This window comes from Calonectris borealis, chromosome 7 (assembly GCF_964195595.1).
Source record: "Calonectris borealis chromosome 7, bCalBor7.hap1.2, whole genome shotgun sequence".
Lineage (NCBI taxonomy): Eukaryota > Metazoa > Chordata > Aves > Procellariiformes > Procellariidae > Calonectris > Calonectris borealis.
In genome coordinates, this window is record NC_134318.1 from 30,582,832 (window position 1) to 30,606,169 (window position 23,338).

A 23,338-nucleotide genomic window follows, 5' to 3' on the forward strand; every position below is an offset into this window, starting at 1 on the left:
ATAGTCCGAAATCCTCACTTGCTATTTGTATTTTAAAGCTATTGGATAATCACGCTGAAGCATCTTCTTCTACTAATTCTCTAACCTGTCTCGAGTGAGGGCAGGAGGAAGTCTATGAAGATGATTAATTCTCTCTGAAAGCTCTTAATCACCCACAGTGCTGCCAGAACAAGCTGAACTGCTGAAAAGACATTCTTTCACTAGGAGAGATAGTTCTCAGTTATTAGTGTGAAATGAAAACAAACAAAACTAAAAATAAATTACTTCTTATAAATAATAAGTTTGCTGCTTGGAAAAACAGCAATATGGAAGCTTTGATAGCAAGAGGATTCCAAACAGGCTCTTGGCAAAGCAAATTTTTTTTTGTCAGATACATGTAATTTACTAATCCAACATAAAGGAATATTAACTCATTCAAGTTAACTAACAGAGCAAAGAGAATAAAACCTAACTCACCCCAGCTTAAGGTAACACAGTTAGCTTTCCTACTTGGTAAAGCAGTGTAAAAGAGATTCAGCGCCACTTCTTGAATGAACATTTTCAAATTTCAGAAATTTGGGTAGAAGTGGCAAGCATTGGTTAACAGCTTTCTAAACCTCCATGACGAGGTTTACTCAATTTGTAGAGGCAAGTTCTCCTGCCCATTTCCCTCCCCGCCCTTTGAATTAGTTTATATATCTCATGTAAATTAAAACAGCCTCTGGAATAAGATCAGAATTTATATGAACATTCATAGCACAACAGACCACTCCATTACAAACAGACTTCAAAATAATTAACCTACCATTTGGTCTAGGTGCACAGCTGTGACAAGTTTTCAAAATATTCCCAGCACATACCAAAGCCTTAGATTATGACAGACCTGCTTAATATGCTGAAATCAATTTAAGTTTTTCTTTGCTATACAAGTGAACCTTTTAACTACATCAGAACACTGTGAGACTGTGCTTGAAACATGGTGTCCAAATAGCACTGTTGTTGGTATATACAAAATCATTCAAATAAGAATAATTTTGAAGTCTCACATGCAACTAGGACCATCATATATTTTGTGAGCTTAACTAGACACTGAGATTACTCGTTTGGAGCTCTTTTGGGAGATTGAGACCTAACTCTTCTTAGAAAGATTAATACAGTTACTCTTCTTAGAAAGATTAATACAGTTAGCTTGACACTGATCTCTGTTTCTAGGCCGGCTGCATTTGTTCTTTCTTTGGTTGTTTTTTTATGCTATTCCACAAAATTATTCTTTCTCTCCTCCAAATAAAAGACTCGTAATGCTTCCTGTCTGAAGGCACTTCGTGTAGAAAAATGTTTAGACATTCCAAAAGAAACCTGTGCAAAATGAAAGGCAGCAGGAAAAAAAAAAAAAGCATTGAGACTATATATACTATTACAGCATTCCCTCTTTTACTGGGGGAAGTTTGAACTATCAACCCACGTAAGAACAAAGCTTTTGTTATGCTTTTCCAATGTTCCTCACATAGGTCCTCTCAGCCAACATCTAGGAAAAGTATCAAAAGGGTGGGTTTTTTGTATCAAAAATGGTACAATTCCCAGCCTGCTATTCTGTGAATTTCTTTTGTAACTGGGCCTCCTTTCTGAGGACTAGAACTTTTATACCCGAAATCAGGCACAGGATTTCTTAGTCACACCCATGCTTCTCTGACCTACAAAACCCAAAAGTTTTTGAAATGCCAAAGGTGTGCAGATATTTCTTGATTCTTTAAGACAAATTGTTCTGCACAGTCTCTTACACTGCATTCTATGAACTCTGAATGATCTGAAGAGTATTTTCTCCTCAGCTAATGAAAGCTGGCTCATCATCCCTTATCTTTAGCTGCTAAACTCTGTTAGGACCCGTTAAAAATCCAGAGACTTTGTTCTCTATTAACTTTTGGGTTTGCAATTTTTGTAGTTCTCTGAGGATGTTCTGAAATAATGGATATCTTACAGATGCTCCCTCTGAGGTCTATCAAAATCTCATCACTGAGAGCTGATATAGGACTGATACAGAACAAACCAAAACTGTTCAGGAATACCTGTCCTGCAACATGAGTATCTTAATAGCTTTCCTCCCTATGAAGCAAAGAAGGCTAGACTTCTTTGCTAGTGACTATTTTTGCTCACACGTTTAAAAACTTTTTCTGAATTCAATAGGAAGGCATCAAATGGACATAACACTATTAAGATTCTTGAAAGCAAATACCTCACCGATGACTGTGGCTGCAACTTCTCACATTCCCTACATGAATCACTGTCACAGCTAACATGATAAAGACACTAATATTTCCGACTTCTTGGTATGTAAAAAAACCAAACAGCCTTTTATAAACAGATTTAAGTGTCTCCTTAATTGCATTTGAATTTGAATAGATGCCATTCCCTACCTCATGCTTCTGAAAGTAAGTCACTCCAGTATGCTGCATTCAGAACAACATGTTATAGCTCAGCCAGAAGCCATAGGAATTATTTTTCCTATAGGTAATTTTATTTTCTGCTACAGAAAGTTCAGTCCACTTAACGTTAATGGGCTTTTTTGGCTTAATCCATAAATATCGTGTGGTGTACTATAAAACATAATTTTTTTGATTAGATATTAAAGGTCCCTTCTGTCAAAAAAAAAAAAGATTCCAGGGCACTCAAGACAAAAATGCATCACAGCACAATACTCTGTTTTCTTATAAGCAGGTCCTAGTGCCCAAAGTTTGCATATACTATTGTTGAACACACAATAGCTGCTGTTTGCCTTAACAATTGACACATTATTACAGCTCCACACATTGCTGCTGTACCAAGAAGAGATCCTACATAAAACCAAATTCTACGTTACAACACATTTTGGCTCAAAAATGAGAATTACACAATAGCTTATAAAAATCTAGGTAAAAAGAGAAGAACATTACACACACACTACTTCAAACATGGTTGTAACATAAAAATAACATTTTTCAATGAAAACTATGCTGTTTTCTCAGTAAAATCAGTTTCTATTTTAAAGTCTAGCTTTGCATTAATAAACAGTTGGTATCTCACATTCTAAATGTTATTTCCCCTTTTTGCTAGTAGGCACATCTCCAATATTACCCCATTGCAATGTCTCTCTTTGGGATATTACTAAAGAATCAGTAGTTTTCAGTCCTATCTTTTTGTCAGATTGTCCTTTTGTGTGTGTGTGTGAAATGTTCCCTACTTTTCAGTATGGTATATTTTTAATAATAGTTGTAGAAGGCATAATAAACTTCTTGCTTATGCTTACCACATAACCCGGATTGCGTTTGCTGGCTGGCTGGCCAGCCATAATAAAAAACAGATTTAAAAATAACTCATTTTCATATTACAGAACAAGTTATTCAGTCCTAAGATTCCAGAGCTGATCAGGATCACAAGAGAACACAATGTCTATTCTGGAAAAAAGGTTTCTGGGAAACAGGGGAAGATATTCAGGATTTGCAGAAAGAAAAGCAGCAATACATGTGGGTTTTTTGTTCAGACATTTTTTTTTTTGTGCCAGTATTGACTGAAAGCAATACTGAGATGCAAAGCTATCTTTATCCCTTAATAAATTTCTAATCCTAGCTGCTATGTGAACTAATGCAAATTTGAAAGCCACGAACAAAAAGAGCAAATCAGCTCGTGACTTCTATGCAAGAGGAAAAGGTCTAATTACCATCTGGAGGAAAGACAAACATGGTGAAGCATTTGTAATACATGCTTTCATGTGACTTAACTAAAGCTTCTAATATCCATCAGATGGAGGGTGCTCTGCAAGTTTTAAATACTTTGCGTTGTGTTCATGTACAGTTTTGATCAAATAGATATTGCTTTAAATGAAATATAATCTCAAATGATTAAAATGATTAGAAAGAATACAGCATTATAGCTAAGAGTTGTAGTATTTTAATTGTATATTATTTTAAAAGAAATTGATACTCTAGATAGACTTACTCATGTGTTGTTCTGTGAAAGATTGTTAAAGTCATCAAGACATGGAGGAAAAGAATTTTTATTATTTATATTTATTATATTTTATATTATTATTTATATTTATTAAAAAAATGCAGCTATCCACCAATGCAGCTCAGTATTTTAATATTACCTGAAAATTCCTATAAAAGGAGTTCTTCAGTTAAATACAAACCAAAAAGTGTCCAGCCTTCTCAAAAAATTTTATCATGAAAGAGGACCTGAAGTTTTTCATTGCATTAGTCAATTAATCAATAAAGAGAATCAGCTATGTAAGTTTCAAGTTGTTGACACTTTCCATTAAATCTGAGGTTGGCTTCTCACTCAAATAAGTACAAAATCACAACTTACCCCTCCAATTATATACAACTATGTTTCCGAATATCAGCCTTGAAAGTGGTTTTCTTGCAGACCAACTAGAAGCAATAAGAAAAACATTTTTTTTTTTTTGCAATAACTTCAATGAAGTTAACATGTTAAAGCTTGAACACCTTTATCCCGATATGTTTTCAGGAAGTTCTTGTACTATTTGTTGAAATATCTGATCCTTATTCAAGATTTCTCTATTTATATTATTGCTTTTTCTTCTGACATTTGATTTCAGATAAAGCCTATTCAATAAAGCATCATCAATTTACTTGGAAACATTCAGGCAATTTGGCAACTTTTATATTTGTTCTGTCATCATTGCTGATACCAAGAGAACAGCACTCCAAGAGTTCTGCTGGCAGTGGTATCTCCATAGGTAGGAAGAAGAACCCCCATCACACGTTTCCAGGACAACTCATCTCACACAGTTAAATACTGTGTGATAAAGATAAGTATCTAAACTGGGACAGGGTGAATCGCCCTCTGAAGATACCTTTCCCCACTGACTACTGAAAAAGCTAGGCCACTAAACACACAGATTTTTCTGAAGCCAAAATTAGATCAATCCTATTCCTAAACATTTTAGCAGTCAATTTTGTTTTACCGCAAACATAAAGTAATACCCTTATATGTTAAAGCTTCCAAATGCCACATGTTTCTATGGCAATTCTTAGATTAACTGGTCCTACAGTAATGCATCAAAAAAAAAAATGAAGTCATGTAATGTATAGTTTCCAGGTTATTGGTAAGAGCCTGAGCATTGATTCTGGCTAGTGAGATATGAGCAAGTTCTTGAGCATTTAACTTCCGGTATTATAATTTTTTCCTGTTTGTATTATATAGGATGGAACTATTCCTGTTACTCATATCAGAAAGGCTCATAAAATACTGAGTACAAAACTGAGTCTCTTTTTTGCTCCTTTATGAAGACAGCTTTAAATTTCAAATGCAGAACAGAAATACAAGTCGCTAAGCTACAGATCTATACATTTAACAGAAGGGCTTTAAGAGTGCTATATACAATACGGTCTCCCCTCTCAAGGCCTCCAATAAATGGGTAACATGACTTGATGCTCCTTGGAGGAAAACACACAGCCTTTTAGGCCACCCTCTTACATCATCAAGAAATAAAAAGATTTTTTTAGCTCTCTTCTGTATTTCCTTCTTCACCTTGTCATAAACATGGGTTATTAACTAATGATACTACTAGCTCCTCTGTACTTACCACCATTAATTAGAGTATTAAGATACAGGAGTCAGGTAGAGCATAGCAAGTGTAGAGGGGTCACAGAAAAAGGACAAAAAGTTAAAAATTTGGCATGTACACAAAGAAGATGGAAATGTCATAGAGGGAAGAAAAGGAATATCTTCAAGGTAAGTATACAAGATGGAAAGAGACTAAAAACACCATAGTATTTAAAATCAACTGAACTGAGGTGCTCCTATGAGAAGGCAATACATTCAGAACAGTAGAAAAGGAAAATGACTGCTGATGAACAGGAGAAGGGAGAAAAAGGTCAGGTACAGGAGAGTCACCAAAAACTTCTCATAAAGCCTGCAGGATGAGGAAAGTTAGTACAGCTATGGTGGTACAAGGCGAAGTATCAGAAATTAATTCCATAAAATCCTGAACTCCAAGGAAAAAGGAGTCAAATTCAGAGGGAAGCAAGGCAGCTTTTGGAAATAACTTCAGCTACAGAGGCTGGACACATGAGGTCTTGGCAAAAAACAAGAATGCAAAAAGGAGGGAGGTTAAAAAGGAAGGTAGTGGATTAACTAGAAGGATCTAGAAGTTACAGTGGTGCCTAGAACTGAGTCCAATACAGCAGAAAACATTAACTTCGGGAACAGAACAGAGTAGAAATGATAGAATCTAGGGAAAAACACTGCCATATAATTGGAAAATATCAATGAAAACACCACATACATCAAGTAAAGAAAACAGAAGGGACAGTGCTGAGTGCCAAAGGTGACAGACAAAGACGGATGAAACAGGAATTATGCCTCAGATTTAACCATGAACAAGCCACCTGTGACCTTACAGCAGTTCAATGAACTCAAACATCAGAAAGAAGATTGGAGGAGATCAGTGAAAGTGTGGGTGGACAGAAAGTCAAGACAATGTAAAAATATACCATTAAATATTTTGAAAGAACTGAAGACAGGATGTAGGACTGCAGTGAAAGAGCAATATACGCTGTGAAGAACATATTTAATTAAATTTCTGAAGCATGTGTTTATTTTCAATGAAGAGAAACTGAAGCAGAGCAGTTTAAATGAAACAGAAGTAGAACTTAAAGAGGGAGTTAGGAACAGTAGCAAGTGTGAGCAATGAAGTCAATGGGAAAGGATGGCAATATTAAGCAGCAGAAAGTATTACAGGAGACTTCTGAATCACAAAAAGATGAAAAGGATTGCAGTAAAGAGTTACAGCTATTTTTAAGCCAGTATATTTGATGCACAACCAAGATGGTTCTTTACTCTGATATTTTAAGGAAGCATTGAATTTTCAAAATGCATTGCATTAAATTCCTGAAGGAGAAATTTTAATATACTTATAACTCACTTTTACCTTTTTATCCTTACCATCTGGAAACATTTATAGTTGCTAAAAACTCCTGCTACCAGGGAACCCCCCTCCCCCCACAAAAAACCAGGCTTCATACAGCCTCCTCCATACCAGGAAGTCAATGCAAATTGGGAAGGATTTGCTACTAGCACTTAACCTTCACCTTACAGAGTTTATTTTTAGGATTGAGTGGCAAGCTGTAACTCTAGAGTGAAAGAATAAGGGAAAAATTGAGACTGAGCCACAGTTTTTTTTTTCAGATGTAATGTTTTTATCTTGAATTACTTGTTTAAGTGTAAGCAAAAAAAAAAAAAAGAAGTTAAAAGCAAAACTTTATCACTATATCAATTGCTCCTTTCTTGTGCCAACCTTTCATCTTATATTTTCAACATTATATGAATTAAAAGCTCTCTGGAACAGGAAGACTATCTTTATAAAAGTCTAAAGCAACATACCTGTAGGACCCACTAACATTTAGTCATTGGTAGGATGACACTAATGTCCCTGTTCTGCTCTGAGTGAGCCTGTTTTATCACACACATGCTCAAAGTACATTATATAGATGCTGTATGTGAACTACTTACAGTCAAAAGTTCATTTCTCAAGCTGAGAAAGAACCAGGCCCTGGTAACCCAGTCCCATAACTGCCTGCCTTATTAAGGCAGCAAGCTCAACTACATTTGTTCACATATAGCTCAAGAAATTTTCTTTTAGTTTCGCATTTATTTCCAGTTATTATTACAAACTCTGACATGCACATATACAGCCCCCACTGCCCTGTGACATTAACCCTGAGGCTAAAGAAAGCTTAATCCTGCCTAGATACAAGGATTTCATGCTATGGCTTTGGATTCCTTTTTTTCCCCCTCCTCTATCAATTAGTCAATTCAAATAAACAGATGGAAATTAGTCCCAAAGCAGTTTTTATCCAAGAGAAAGCAAGTTAAAATAAAAATATTCAATTTAAAAAATAAAAGAAAATTATTATTAAAGCCATCAGTGTATTTTAACATACAAATCAGAGCTATCATCCCACTGAGGGGGCACAAAAAAAAAAAGTGTTGTAGAGAGGAAAAAGAAACTGGATTTTAAAAATTAAGATTCCAGAAGCTAAACTGCTGCTGGTAACACTGGAGAAACTTATCAATCACTTTCTTTGTTACTATATTTAATCCAAACTATCTGCATGAAACTTGCAAATTAAGTTAATAGGTGCAGCCAGCCAGACCATAGAGGAGAAAGGAAAACAGCTCATCTGGATTGCAGTTGTTTCTTGGTATTACCCTTACACACATAAACAGTCTCAGCCTTAATACCCTCCTCAACAGTTTTACATTTTGTGGCCAAGCTGTTGGTCCAAAGGAACCACAAAGCCCAAGACCCAAGATCATTTTTGAACAACAAATGCTGGTTATTACAACAGATCAGGACTGCTATCAGGTTAGCAAGAGTACTTGAAAGGCTCTCTATTCATAGAGTAGTACTACCCTTGAAATTGATTTTATACAGATTAAAGAAATTAACACATGACACAACACTGCTGTTTGATTCATAAACTCTTTGTGGCAGGGGCCATCTCTTTGTTCTATGGCAGGACAGTGCCTAGCACAGTGTGTTCCTATACACTATAAATACTATTAGCGCTAATTACTCAACATACAATGCCAACATATTCTTAAAAGGCTTCTACCCCAGCATGCTTCAGCTAAAAAGACATCGTTAACACATGATGCAAAGTTCAGTTCCAGGCTACTTCTATGCCCTTACTTCCTTCTGAACCATCTTTCTAATCTTCATTACTACAAACACCTGTACTATTAGATAACTCTTTTGCTGAAATCCCTTTCTTGACTCAGCCCAGCACTTTCTATTCCTTGAAGTCATGCTTCTTTCAAGGAGACTGTTGAGGTTGCCATATGATCCCCATAACCGGTGCATCTCAATGCCTCATTATTATTACTGAGTTTACACATGGACTACCCTCCTTAGATAGCAAACTACTGTCATGCTAATAAAATGGTCTGAGGAATGATACACACCAGAGGCTTGATCTTTAGAAGCTTATAATGCAGTTTAAATTAATGGTAACTGCAGGCACTCAGGTTCATATGAGGATAAGGCGTTACATGATTTTCACTGGATGTTTGTCTCATTATCAGACCTCTCTTAGGTCTCATATCATTGCCTTAACTGCAAGACCAAACTCCTGCCTCCCATCACAGCCTAAACTTTGTCTCAAGATGTCTGCTACTTGCCTCTTATCCAGGCAATGGGAACGCCTTTTGCTTTCATGTGAAGAAATACCACACATTTGGTGGCATATAAACAACAGAACTATTAAAATACAATCATACTTCAGGCTGATGAAGGAATCATTTGTGGGAAGAGAAGGTTGTGAGATAAGGAAATTCAAGCCTGTCCCACTGATTAAATCTCACAAGATACCAAACGTGCAGCATATTAACATCACACCCTGCTATGACTGAATGCTATGACAAACCAGTAGTAGGTCTAAGAACAGCACTGGCCCACAAACAAAAGTAAGTTTTCCAACACTGCCTTTTTCTATCAACACCTTCCTCAAAGAAGCAATCCCAAGCTCAAACCCTCCAGGAGGCACCACCTGCCATCACAATGCTCCTGGCAGATAAAGAGGGCCTCACACCCCCTTCAGCTCCCACAATCAGACCTGCGAGCAATGTGGTGGGAGAAGGGAGTCTACCTGTACTGAAAAGAGGAACTCAAGGTACCCAGCCAGTCCGGAAAGGAAGTTGTTCCCCTACTTTGGAAACATCACCCTCTGCCACAGGACTGGAAAGACCTTCCCCACAGGGGACAATTAAGAAGAAATAAAAGAGGAGCTGAGTGTCCTTCAGGATAAGCACTCAGCGGAGGGTAAAGGATCCCTTTTCCACACAGACCCTCCCATAACGACTACCAGAGAACGAAAGGGAAAAGTCACTTCACTCTCCCGCCAATTGCGACCACGCAGCCTACCCCCACGGAAGAACAGGAGGAAAGGACGAGAAGTCGCCCACCCCAAACGCCGCCTCTCAGGCCCTGAGGCAAAGGGAGGGCGAGAGAGAAGGGGGTGCTTCCTCCATCTTGAGGCCAGACACCAACTTACCCGCCGGAAGCCTCGGCGCGCTCCTATTGGCTCGCGCCGCCGCGTCACGTGGGAAGGGGGAAGCCCCGCCTCTTCCCCCCCACCTTTGCCGGCGACGAACCGTTGGTGTGGGGGGCTGTCGGTATGGCGCCTGCGCATGCGCTGGAGGAGGCGGTGGCGCGCGTGCGCTGGCGCGGTGGCGGCGTCCGCGGCTGGGGCTGGGGCGCGAGGCGGTTCCGGGAGCGCGGGAAGAGGGGCGGGGGTACGGGGCGCGCGCACGCGCCGGCGGCGGGTGGAGGAGGAGGTGCCGCCCCGCCCCGCAGGAAACGGTGCCGCCCGGGCCCCGCTCTGCGAGAGGGCGGGGGAGCGAGCGGGAGAGACACCGGGCGGGAAGCGTCGTCTTCCCTCTGCTCTGCCACTCCGGGACGCCGCGGGGCCCCGCTCCGGGAGGGACCGGCCGGGAGTCAGGAGCGGGGCAGCCCCCTCCCCTCCCTACATCCGCCCCGTCCTCGGAGGCGGGAGCGCCCTCGGCGGGCAGCGGGGTGGCTGCTCCCCCCTGCCCGGCGCGCAGCTGCTGCCCCCTTCCAGCGGGAGCCGTGATCCCTTCGCCGCCCCTCTTCTCCTCAGGCTCCGTCCTCCGCCCCGCCCGCCGCCGCCGAGCCGCCCGTCCCGTGGAGGGAGCCCGGCACTTGTTGCTGACGCGATGGTTACCGGCCCGGCCGAGTAGGCAGGGACCGCCGAGCCCGTCGCGGGAGAGGACCGCTGCGGCTGGCGTCGAGGGCCCGGCCCCTTTGGGGGGCTCCAGGAGGATCTCGAGGTGTTGTTTCCTCTCAGCGCCCGGCGGTGACGGCTTCCCAGGCGGCGTGAGGACTTTCCTCGGCCCTCGTGGGGATCGCGCCCGGCAGGACCGCCCTCCCCAGATGGTCACGGCGGGCTGAGGGGGCACCGCCAGACGCCGCCTGCCCCCTCCCGCCGCCTGGTCGCCTGGAGGCTGGCCTCCCTCGGCAGGAGGAAAAATGTCCTTCTTCAACTTTCGTAAGATCTTCAAGCTGGGTGGTGAGAAGAAGAAGAAACAATACGAGCACGTCAAGAGGGATTTGAACCCTGAGGAGTTCTGGGAAATTATAGGAGAGCTGGGAGATGGTGCTTTCGGTAAAGTGTTCAAGGTAAGGACAAGCGGGCAACTCAAATCACTTGCAGTGTTGCTCGTAGCTAAAAAATGACTTGTGGTACTGCTCCTGAGTTAAACGCTGTCTAAAGCTTGCCCGTCTGTAAGCTCTCTCACCTTGGGATACCTCTTGTAAGCATCAAGTTTCCGGAGAACTTCGTTAGGCAGGTAAGCGCTGCGCCCACCTGCCGCCCTGCGAGAAGGGACGCGTCCCGAGTTCCCGTGGTGTGTCGGTTGGAGAGCAGAGCGTGTGATCCAGACGCCTCTTGCCCACAGAGGCTCATGAAACTAAAGATAGAAAAGATCTATTAGGTCATTGTCCCGCCTTCTGCTCCACCCTGCCTGTTGCTGAATCGCTCGCTTCTCCTGTATTTTGGTTTTTTGGACTCGCGGACTGTATGGCTTCTGGTCTTACAAAAACTGTGTTTTCTTAGGTGTGAAGTTCATACTTTTGGTTTTTAAAGTTTCTGTACAGAAGGAAGCCCGTGAACAGTAAAATTGACTTGTGTGCCTCATGCGTAGTTTATAAGGCCAAGCTCACGTCGCTTTTAATGGACATTCTCCTATCTTGTTCCATGTGGAATTGAATTAAATAGTTGTGTTATCTTGGCTTTCTTTGCGTGGCAGGATTCCTGTGTTGGACCTCCTACCTTCTCTCAGTTGTTTGATCTTTAAATCTTTAAGTATACTGGTACTAGTGTTTTTAAGGATGCTTATCTAGAATTTAGCAAGCAGAGTAGAGTACAATGACATAGATACAACGCTGCTAGTGTTTGACAATATCGTACCTTTCAGGCAAATCTTTAGCTATCTTTTCTCTTTCTAAAAGGGCATTAATGCTACACGTTAGGTTTAGGGATAGTGTGGAAAAAAACATGGAGGATAAGCATGAGAGAATTGGGGAACTGACATGAATTGTGACGCTGGAGCAGGTTCTTGAGACTATGAAAAAAATAGCATGAGAAGGAGTAGCATTTACAGTGTTTCTGAGAGCTAATTTGGTCAAGAAACATTTATATTTAGTGTACTGCATTTGAGAGTTTATGAAATCCGGGTACTCAGGAAACCTGTGCTATTTTTGGTAGAAATTATTTTAGCTTTTATTGTACTATGCGGTTATCTGTTTGTAAATTTGAGCAAAAGTGCCACAGTTAGTTCAGAATGCTAGGTGGGTTTTTTCACCCTAGGAATTTGTGTCAGTGTTCTATTTTAAGAGCATCTAGTTTATTTTGATGTTGGTATAATACGTTGTCTAGACAGTGGTTCTCATGTCAGTGTGGAAGATTAGAGATTTTTTTTATTAAAATGACGGGGAAATATGTCTGAAGTTGCTATATCGTAAAACTTGGTGACTGTAAAAACATCACGTTGTCTCTACAGCATTTGCAGAGTATTAAAGTTTTTCTTTAAACTTCTTAGTGGAGTTTTGATTCCCTTTTTGTGAATATGATGCTCCGTCCCATAGAGAGGACCGGTGAGGCCTCAAAGATACAATACTAAATGTGTTCTTCTCCCCCACATGCATTTCCCTTCCCATCCTCAAACCTCTTCTCACTTCATATTTATCTGTAGGCATGTCTGTATTAGCAGTAGTCTGTAGAGGGAGGTGTCTGAGCAAGACAACTGGTAAATTTTGCATTTTGGTGTACTTTGTGTACAAGAGAGTTTTTTTCCAGTTGGATGTGATTTTTCACTTTGAGATCTATTTCTGAATGTGAAATGATGAAGTGTAAACTGTTGAAATTGAATTTTTCAGAACTAAACCCTATTTTAAAAATAATAGCAGTCAGAATTACACATGCAGTTACACTGGTAAACTTGTTGATCGTAGCACATGTGAAAATTAACAGGTACTAGTATTCCTGGAACAAAATTCTCATTTTAACAAAGTCTCCTACTGCATGTATTCAGCAGCATTCATTTTGTTTCCATCTAGTTTGAGAAGGAGGATTACGCACAGATACTAACTATACTTGTGTTCCTGCATCCTGTGTGTGCCAAGCATGCTTGGCAAGAAACTGTTTCAAAAGCCAAGGGTGTGCTAGGTTGTTCTTTCTTGGATATACACCTCAAATGAGAAACTGCAAGAATAGCCATTCAATACCTTCTCAAATTTTGGAATCAAAACTATAGACTGGAACAGAACTGTCAACTTTTGAAGACTTTGTCTTTAAGCAATGTAAGTGTGGGCGGCTTGGGAGTTTTAATTTTGTTTGTGTGGTAGGTTTTTTGTTTGGTTTTTTCTTTGTTGGTTGATTTTTTTTTTTCCCAAAAAAACCCCAACACCCTAGTGTCAGTTACATTTTCCAAAACTATATTTGCCTTTGTTTAAGATCCTAGGAGTCAGTGTGTGATAGGGTTTTGGCAGATACATGTTAAAATGGAATTGCCAAATAAATAAGGCTTTGTATGCTTTGGACTTCTAATAAAAAATAGGTTAGATTGGTTACATGCTATGATTTCCTGTAGCGAAGTATTTGGTTTAGTTGTGTAACTCATCTTCTGGACAAAGTATCAAATATTTAAAGAAAAACTGAAAAGCAACTCAAAACCGATTTTGACAGTATTACACAACCTAGCTGATTAAATTATTTACATTAAAAAATGCTATGTCTAGTGATAAATAGTTTTGTATACAGAAGTTTTAAGGGTGTTGAAAATTTGTGATTCATTCCCCTTCTTCCCAATCAAGTACAAGGGTGTTGCTTATTTTTTTAATAACTTAGCCAAATTATTAAAAGAGCTTATTTCTTTCGAAGCTGCTTGTTATAGTTTTCTAAAGCTTTCTTAGCTCTGACAATTCATACAATACATACATTCAGTAACTTCTAAGTAATGTTTAGAAATTCTCTGTTTCTGAGTGTTTCAACTGCTGTTGCAGGTCTCTCTTGTGATCAGAGGAGCTATGTAACTGTAGACTACTGATGACAAAGGTTTATGATTGTATAGGACTTTTCATTCTAGCCCTTTTCAGCTTCTTCAAAGAGGCCGTTTTTAGGCTATTTTCTTTTCTTTTTGTTCTTGCCTAGTGAATAATGGTGTAGTTTTCCATTCTTTTTCAATTTATAGACCCTTGCAGTACTTCAGTATCAGGTGATGGCCCTTGTAAAGAGAATTTCGAGGTTGCTGATGATAGACTTTTTTGCAATCTTTTGTAATTGCCTTTCATGGGTTATTTAGAATTACTGAATGGGCTGCCAGGGTTCTGAAGGGCACTGAAGAAGCCTAATATTAGCATTGGAGGCTGATTTTAACTTCGAAATTTGGCAGTTAGATCACAAACTACTTTTTTTTTTTTAAAAAAAAAAGAGAAAGAGCTTGAGAGGTTAAAACTGCTCTTGATTTGATAAGGTTAAGTCCCCTGAAAAATCATAGGCTCCTAGTTTTAAAGTTAATTGTAATCAGTTTGCTTTAGAAATGAGTTACGTTATTATATCGTGCTACTTTATTATGTGTTATATTGCCCTATTGTATCAAATGTCAGTTCAGTGCACATAGGAAACATTGCTTTAAGGTAAATGAGTATAAGTAAGTGTTAAACTGTAGTAATTTTAAGTAACCATGTGAAGATTTTCGTCAGCTTTAGGCTACTTTCTAAATTCCTAGAAGTTAATGTTCAGATGGTCTGTTCAGAAAATGCCTAATGTGTTCTGTGGCTCTTTCTTGCTAAAGTTCCTGATTAGGAATCTTTATCATATAGATGCACATAACTAGTTAAAATGCAACTATCTTCCTAAGTTAACCTTTTCAATGAAATAAAGTGCCTGGACTATATTTCAGTAAAATTTGCCAGCCTTTTTTGGTAGTAAGAACATTGTGCACTAATATAAGAACACTTATATTGCAGAAAAGCATTTTCCTAGTGTTTAGTTGGTGTCATCTTTGAGCCCTTCATTAAGGGATACTCCTGCAAGAAATTCATGGCCTTTTGGCCATCATTATGATAATTATGGGTACCATCTGTACTGATTTTAAGTCTTCTGTGGGAGCAGATTCTATAGTGGCAGTATACTATATAAGGTATGGGGTATCTATCTATGGTATGTGTATATATAGAGAATATATAATGTATATATATTTTAATATAAATTGACAAATTATTATTAGAGAATCCTTGTACTTGTCTGCTTTTGAATTGCATTCATGCTTCTTGGTTTGAATCGGAATATTCTGCCCATTTATAGTATCCCATTTATTACCCTGAATCGAGGATGTTGGAAGCATTGTGTATACAAGATTCTCATAGGAATTTGGAAGATCAAATACTTGTATTGCATCTAAAGTTACGAAGACAAGTTTTCCAACTCTCAGCAATTAACTGGTGTTTGGTTAAAAAGCCTATTCTGCTTTCTCTTTAGATTCAGAGAAGAAATGTTGTGGAAGCTGATAACCATAATCATGGTGAACAGCATTACCCAAATGCATTATCTTCTGAAAATTACAACTACATTAAGTATTCATATATACTTATATTTGCAATAGTGGCCAATACAAACTCATCTCTGACTGATGATAATGGGCTTTTGATAATAGTGTTTCTTCAAGTCCAATAAACTAATGATGTTGCTTCATTTAAGTTAACCTTTTGTTCGTGTATTTAAAACAATATTACCTGTAATGTACTTAAAGGAGCGCTTGTTTTCACCTTAATGTCTTCTACAGCAGATAGAAACAAATACGTTTTTTAAATAGTGATTTAGTAAGACTGGACCAATTTACTTATATCATTTAATGATCGTGCAGCCTTAACTCCTTTTAATGCCAAAAAATAACAATTGGTGGCTGCTTAGAAGTACTTTTTGCATACCACTAACATCATAACTTATTTTCTGATCCTAGAAAATACTTTAATTAGTCTGACCTGAAAACGAAATCAGGGCAGAGCAAGGAGAATTTATATTGCCTAGTTTCTGTGGCCTTACAGCACACTGATCAAAATAATTCTTACAGTTGGATATTGCAACTTGAAATTATCTTAATGATACTAATGTATCATGCTGCTTGCTAGGATGCCTATCTTTTACATCTGTAACAACACTCATAGGAGTAGATTTTGACGACTTAATATCTGAGCTGAAGCACTGATATGCTGTTCTTTGTCTGCTCTTTATCTTTTGACTTACCTGATGTCATTAGCTCCACTAATTCTTTAGAAGAATTTTTTAGAGCTCTTGGTATTCACAAAAATTCCTATATAGAAGATACAGTTCCCTATGGAAGGATATTGCTTGAGTTCGTCTGAAATCTTGTGTGTTTGATACTAGTTGGAAGATAAATTCACGTTTAAAAATTTCCAGTCACATACTGTGTTTCGTGAACCTGAAGTTACATGTGTGACTCTGCCATAAGCCTAGACTGGAAAGAAAAAGCAGGTGAAAATGTCCTAAAATGAATTTTAATACATAAGAATTTTTGGCAGAACTTTTGGCAATTTTGATTAAAATTGTTTGCTATATTTAATATATTCTGTTCTAATCTATTTTCATTCATAATTGACTATATAAGTTGACCTCTCATTAAACTGGAGCAGTAAAATAGTACAGTTGCCCTCAGGAGATCTGAATTAATAATATTCACTTAGGTGCCATGTTGCTTTGTTTAGCCATAGAGGCATTAGGAGATAGAGGAGAGAAGAGAGTTGATTTACTCTCGAGAGACTAATGTATACGATGGCAATGTTCAATTTTAAATATTTAGCCTAAGTAAAATAGAACTAAAGCTTTACCTGAAGCTCGCTAAGGACAGTCATTTCCGTTAAGAGTAGCCTGAGTATTTTAGGGTTGCTGTGTATGGTCTAGATGAGAAAAGGTGTGTGACCGTTCACAGAAGACAAACAAACGATTTTAGTCTTGCTGATCAGCTTGGTGAGTTGCTTTATAATGTTATCTTTATTTTCACACTATTGCAGTTTTAGCATGTTGAAGATACCAGATAAGGAAAAGGCAGTATCACTGTTTTAAACCCTGGGAAATGTGTTAAGGGGAAAGCTTTACAGAGCTCTTTACACCTATTGTCACTCTCCTAAGTTTTCTGAGGAAATGGGTAGTGCAAGAAAGTCATCTGTAGACTGTAAACTGAGATAATTTTTTTGTTTTAAATGGCTATTTGCAGAAGGTGATATCTTCTTTCCATTTTGTCTGTAGCAGGGAAATATTCTAAAGAAGTAAGAAGTATAGCACGTTTCGTGTCTCACTTTTTGGACATCTTTAAGTCACTTGGCTTAAAATCAGCATTGCAATACTTAACTTATGAGTAATGTATTGTCTCTGTTGCAATCAGAATAAAAACTGCAGGCAAGTTTATGGAGAATAAATATAGAATGCGCCTGATCACTCCTTGGTAAGACAGTCATCTTTTCCAAGGTGTGAGCACATTTATATAAACTGTTTAAAACTCTTAAGTAAATAGGAAATCGTTATTTGATTTTATTTATCTATGTTTATAAAAGTGCCTATTTTTTTCATGTCATCTGATATTTCATATTTCTTAGCTAACTATTTGTGTAAGTGCTTGGACTGTTGGTTTCTTGTCTGGAAAGTAAAACTTTGGATTTTAGGCATAGGCTAAATGTGACTGTTTAACGTTGTCAAATAGACTGCAGAATGAAGCTGCTTCTTTAAGCTGTTCTAACTTGGTGAAATAATTCTTCATATCTAAGTCAGATGCAGTCTATTTAATTAAATAATTCTGATATAGGAGCTAATAAAATGTTGTAGTACTCTTTTGGGTTTTTTTTAGCAGGTTTTGTAGACAAATTGGTTAAGTCTTTTGAGCTTAATCTTTGGCAGGGAAGTAGTCCTCCAGTAATACAATCCTCCAAGCAGTAATACATGCTATTGTTGCAGAACAGTAGTTCACAAGTTTCTTTTGGTGGTGACCCAAATTCTAGTTTTGACCACCCTTTAAACAATATTGAAGAAATAATTTTTTGAGTTTGTATTTGCAAATACCACAGTCCCCAGTTTGGGATTTTACTTTTTTTTTTTTTTTTAAATTGAATGCAGTTATGTATGGGCCATACATATTTCATGGACCATGACCCACATTTTGAGAATCTTGTAAAATTATAAACATCATTCTCCTTCAATGACAGTTGTGTCTGTGTAAAAGAGGCAGCATGTAATTAAACTCTCTGGTTTGAGATCTTAAATGCATTCCTTAAGATCCTGGTGCCTGAAGTGTCATTTATGAATACTTTTTTGGTCTTTGCTGCTTTGTGCTCCCCCAATAACCTTTAATTATATTCAGATTATACATGGAATTGACAAATTCATATTGTCTCACCTCTTTTGCCTATTGTCTTACTTTACAGTAGCTGACAAATTATTCAAATACAATGCTTGTGCTATTTTTTCATTTGATGCTATTTGGATTGTTCCAGTTTTCAATGTTTAGTGATGGAAAAGCCATGAAATTTGCAGTTAGAAAACAAAGCAGACTGAATTAATAGCACAGAGTGAAAAAATGAATGGCATTTTATAATTTTTCTCCAAACCCATGTAAACTACATATTGTATGGATTCATGCTTGAATCAAGTTCCACTCAAAATCTGGCTTTAAGAAGGTTCTGATTACCCGAAGCATGCTATCCTATGATATGATTTTTAATTTTTACTGATTTTTCTATGGAGAAGAATATGAAGAAGTGAAAAAGTAGGATTGTACTACAATAGCCAAATCAATTTATTGATTAGTGTTTAAAATTTGCTAAATCTCTCCTTACTACAGAGGACTAAGTGGCTGTTACCTTAAAGTGTCAATCTTAAAAACTAGGCTGTTGGTTGATGTTTCAGAAAATCTTAGTATGTGAAACTGAAGAAGACCATGACAAATAAAGGGACTTTATTAATTTTCAGAAATAATTTTTCTAAAGTTGCATTAATGCAGTTATTCAAAATGAGTGGGTGAGCAGAGAGTGGAAGGGCAACTGTACAGTCTGCTGAAGTTTTTGGGGGAACCATTACCCTAGAACTTAAGTTGTGCCTACATCAAAATTGTTTTACTGAATATGAAAGCAATGGTGAATCCCCATGCTAAGGCAGGATCATTTTTGAATCCATCTACCTTGCTAATGAATTGGAGACGACTGTCCCTTTACTTTCTTCATATCTAATTGAACAGCATTTTAGATCTGTCTGAGACTTTCTTGTTTAAGGAGGACTTTAAGGAACTGGGGTTTGTCTTTAGAAGTGTTTAGTCATAACTATGATTCAGAAAACAGTGTTCTGAGGGAAGTGATTGTAACTTTGTTAATGATACAGTAATAAATTGCAAGACTTTTTGCACTGGAATTTATTCTTTATCTTGTAGGTAAGGGTTCTCCCGACAAGATTTATGTTGTTAAACCAACGCTTTTCTCTAGCACATGTCTAGATTTCACATTATAGAAGATGACTTTTCACTTGTATTTCTAAGCAGTACTTTACCAGGAGAAGAGTTAATACTTTGTAATCAGAAGGCAGTAAAACCTTAATGGAGAAATGTCAGTTGAGTGCTTCAGCAAGAATTAGCATGTTGCAGTAAACCCTCATCTCCTTCACAACCCTTGTCTCAATCAGGCTTTACTCAATTTGTATGCTGCCTTCTTTATTTTGTAAAGTTCAGTCATGTTCCTGCCCCACCTTCAGCTTTTCCTGTTTGAATTGAAGAGGCCCAACCTTTTTGTCTGTTTTTCTTTAAGACAACTGCTTGACCCTTTAATGATTTTAATTGTCCTTCTCTCATTCTCTTACTTGTTCAAATTCTGCAGATGCCACAAATCTTTCAGTTCACCATTCAGGCGAACTGTTCTGTTTTTCAGTGCTGGATAGTCATGGGCCAGAACCGTAAATCTGTGCAACTACGTTACAGTGTAATGAAAACTGTGAACTGTGATGATCGCTTTGAAATATGGTCAGAAGAGTTTGTACAGGAATTATCCCTAAAACGAACTCGTATCATTCCAGTGATGCAGAGAAATGGGTACTCTTAGAGTTAAGGCAAGCTTGTTTTTACTCTTTCATCCTTTTTAGCTGGTTTTTACTACTATTGAAGATGTGCTAACCGAGTTTATAAGTAACCTGAAAGAAGTAAGCAGTGTCTGCTATTTTTCATGGCTTTGGGGTGGGAAGTCTGAAAGCTTAAGGATCACCATATAAGCAAGAATACCGTTAAGTGTTTCCTATTGATTGACAGGGATAGCTGGGATACCTGAAAATGCCTCCTTTGCTTTTGGCTGTAGCAAGAACTTTAAGCTGTCTCTTAGTAGCAAACTTAGATGTTCCAGTCAGTTTAATAACCCTAGGAGTTGTTCATTAATTTAGCATGTTACACTTAATAAAAACAAACAAAAACCCACACACCTCCCCTAGCATTTAAAAGTGAAATATAAAAATGAGCTGGTGTACAGACTTGTTAACTCTCCTATTTCAGCGATGTCCATTTCAATGTAACTTCCTAGTCTTTAGTAGCCCAGCATTGGACCTCACCTTTGAACCAGTGCAATATGAAGAAGATTCTTTGGAATCTCTGAAAGCACTAAAACAGTATGCAGCTGTGGTACTAAGTGAAACAGTCAATAACACATCTTCTCAAAGGGGTGTATTTCAATAGCTTTAGTAAGTACAGAAGCGACTTTTGAATGATGAGTGGCTGGGTCTTTACCATGACTGTTTTCCAGAACAGTTTCTGGTGATGCAAGTCAATGCAGCCAGAGTTCTGGCAGTGTATTCCCATTCCCACCTCCTTCCTTGTGTCAGGTCTGGTGCTTGCCAACCCCGTGATGATCTGATTCCAGGAACTAAACCACCAAAAAGCTGACTGTACATGTAATCTTCTTGCTCCCCAGACCAGCTCATGAGAAGGCTAGACGAGTGACAATGCTAATGTAAGGGCAAAATGACAGGACAGTGTCAGCATTGGCTTAGATAGCTATAAAAGGGAAGCATCGAGGTGGCATATTGATATTCTGAATTTGTTAAGCCGTGTCAGATGAATGCTTTTTGTCAGGACACAAGAAAAAATAGATGTGTTGTATAAATCATCTGCTGTTAGCAACAGTACTGATAAAAAGGCAGTTTTGTGAAATGCTGCGGTTGGTATTGTTATCAGCCAGTAGTTCTGACCCTTTGCATCGCTGACATCCATGCTAGAAGAATTCTGTTAGGTAGACATATCTTTAACTGGAAATTTACTAAAAGCCAGTGTTCCCAGTTTTGTTTCAGGTGGCGATTCTTTTCTCTACTTTAGGTATGCTGCATAACTGCTAGGAAAGAATGAAAATTTTATAAGACTTCTTATTTGGCACTAAATTTACCTGTATGAGGATAAAGTACAGAAACTGAATTGAATTTCAGAGTGAGCAGAATGTTTTGAAGCAAGAAATGGCTTAGATAATTTTCCAAAAGGAATGGAATTCTGCATTCCCTCTCACTGTACAAATACAAAACAAAAGATAGCCATCTGCTTCAAAAAGCCTTCAGCCTAATAAAAGAATAAAAAAATAAACATGAGAGAAAAGGAGGAGTAGGAGAAAGGGGGAAGTCTTGTCAAAGAGGGAACTACTTCATCTCTAACAGCTATGCTAGTGCATCCTCATTGCTGTCAGTTCTTGGGGACATGGGCAAAATAAAGCTTTCATAATTCCATTAAAAGTAACATTGCCACACTATTAAGAGACAGGAACAGTACTTCCTCTTGAACATATTGTTTAACTGTTTGCAGTGTTTAGCTTTATCATGATACTCAGCAGTTCTGTTGGAGGAAGAACATTGTTCCTACATTGCATGAAAATCTTTTACTGATAGAAGCTCACAAGGTCTTTAGTTGCAAAAGTCTGAGTAAAGCAACTGTTTTCTCTTTGTATATTTTTGTGCATCAAGCTCTGCAAAGAGAATTGAAGTATTTTATCTTGATTTGTTTATCTGGATTTGTTTTTAGTAATTTTATCAAGTAATGCAATTATTCCTATGGTCATTTGTATTTATCACTAGCATATTAGGTAAAATCTGAACTAATTACACTGATCAGTAAAATGGCAAGCAGCAAGTGCAAAAAACATACCAGAATTTGAAAAAGATTATCATCAGCAGCATGCTTCTAAGTTAAAATTTCTTTTGAAATCAGCTGATAAATAATAGGATTGACATTCATGTAGTTTCTCAGAGTAGTCAGTTTTCTTAATTGTTTAGTTGTTTAAATTCACCAATAAAAAAAAAAACAACAAACCAAGCAGTTAATCTGAAAGGCAACATCAGAAGCAACATGTTCCACTACTGTGCTGAATATGAATGAAGTTTACTTACAGAACCCAGGACACTATTTTTGTGGCACTTGAATAGCCAATTTTCAAGGAATACCAAATGTTTATTCAGATGGCTCTTTCTCATCTCTTGAGATGTCATACTTACAGCACAAAGATAGCTAGGTCATTATAAACTCTATGTGACGCAACCTTTCTAACTTGCAAGTCAGAAGATTTCACTTTGTTTTTGTGAGATGGTATGTAGCTTTGGGGTCATTACGTAAGACTCACAAGAAAACTACTGGGAAGTCACAGACTGCATAAGCATTAAATAACATGTATCATCATAGTGAATTTTGTAATTAGTAAAGTTCATTGTAAAACTGACTTGAAAATAACTTGTTTACATTAGAGCTGAAAGACACTGGTTTAACTATATTGATTTCTTTTTTTGTTGTTGCTGTCTTTGCAGTTGCTTTCTGTTAAATTGTTTTCAATATGTATGTAAGGAAGCAATAACTTCCCTGTAGAATTCTAAATTTCCCATTCTTTTTAAAATACATTAATACCATAAAGAGAATATGAATTGGTTTCTGTAACAATTTTACTTAAAAAACAGGGAGGATGTTGTACAGCTTTTTATGAAAGCTGTCAAAAGCTCCTCTACTTCCTTTTTTCTTACTTCAGAAATAGGGGAAGTTTCACCTCAGCAGACTAGAGCATGCATGGAGCAACAGAATATATGCTTTGATAGTTTTGCAAGAGCTGTTGCCAGTTTTAATGTGGTATTGATGTAGTCACGTTTCATTTCCCACTGTTACAACTGTGTCTTTTTTTAAAATGCTGAATCTTAAACAGCCTATATAGTTTATATTTTTCCCTTAAAATATATGAAGTATACTTTATTTATTGTTCATTTTAGCAAGACAAAGAATGAAA

At 37.9% G+C, this 23,338-nt stretch overlaps 2 protein-coding genes across 5 annotated transcripts in view; one reads left to right on the forward strand and one right to left on the reverse strand.

The window, feature by feature from the left end:
* The window catches only part of STN1 (STN1 subunit of CST complex), a 54,760-nt gene extending 44,650 nt beyond the window's left edge, over positions 1-10,110 (reverse strand). The window contains exons 1-2 of one of the 2 annotated variants that reach the window (XM_075154986.1): positions 9,943-10,018; positions 4,318-4,382 (exon numbers count right to left, since the gene is read on the reverse strand). The gene's annotated coding sequence lies outside the window, so the exon portion shown is untranslated. The other variant, XM_075154987.1, reaches the window with a different exon arrangement.
* Positions 10,111-10,180: 70 nt separating this feature from the next.
* The window catches only part of SLK (STE20 like kinase), a 50,258-nt gene continuing 37,100 nt past the window's right edge, over positions 10,181-23,338 (forward strand). For 2 of the 3 annotated variants that reach the window (XM_075154982.1, XM_075154984.1), the window contains exon 1: positions 10,181-11,176. In XM_075154982.1, coding sequence (XP_075011083.1) covers positions 11,027-11,176 — 150 coding nt within the window. In that variant the 5' untranslated portion in view covers positions 10,181-11,026. The remainder of the gene's footprint in view (positions 11,177-23,338) is intronic. The other variant, XM_075154983.1, reaches the window with a different exon arrangement.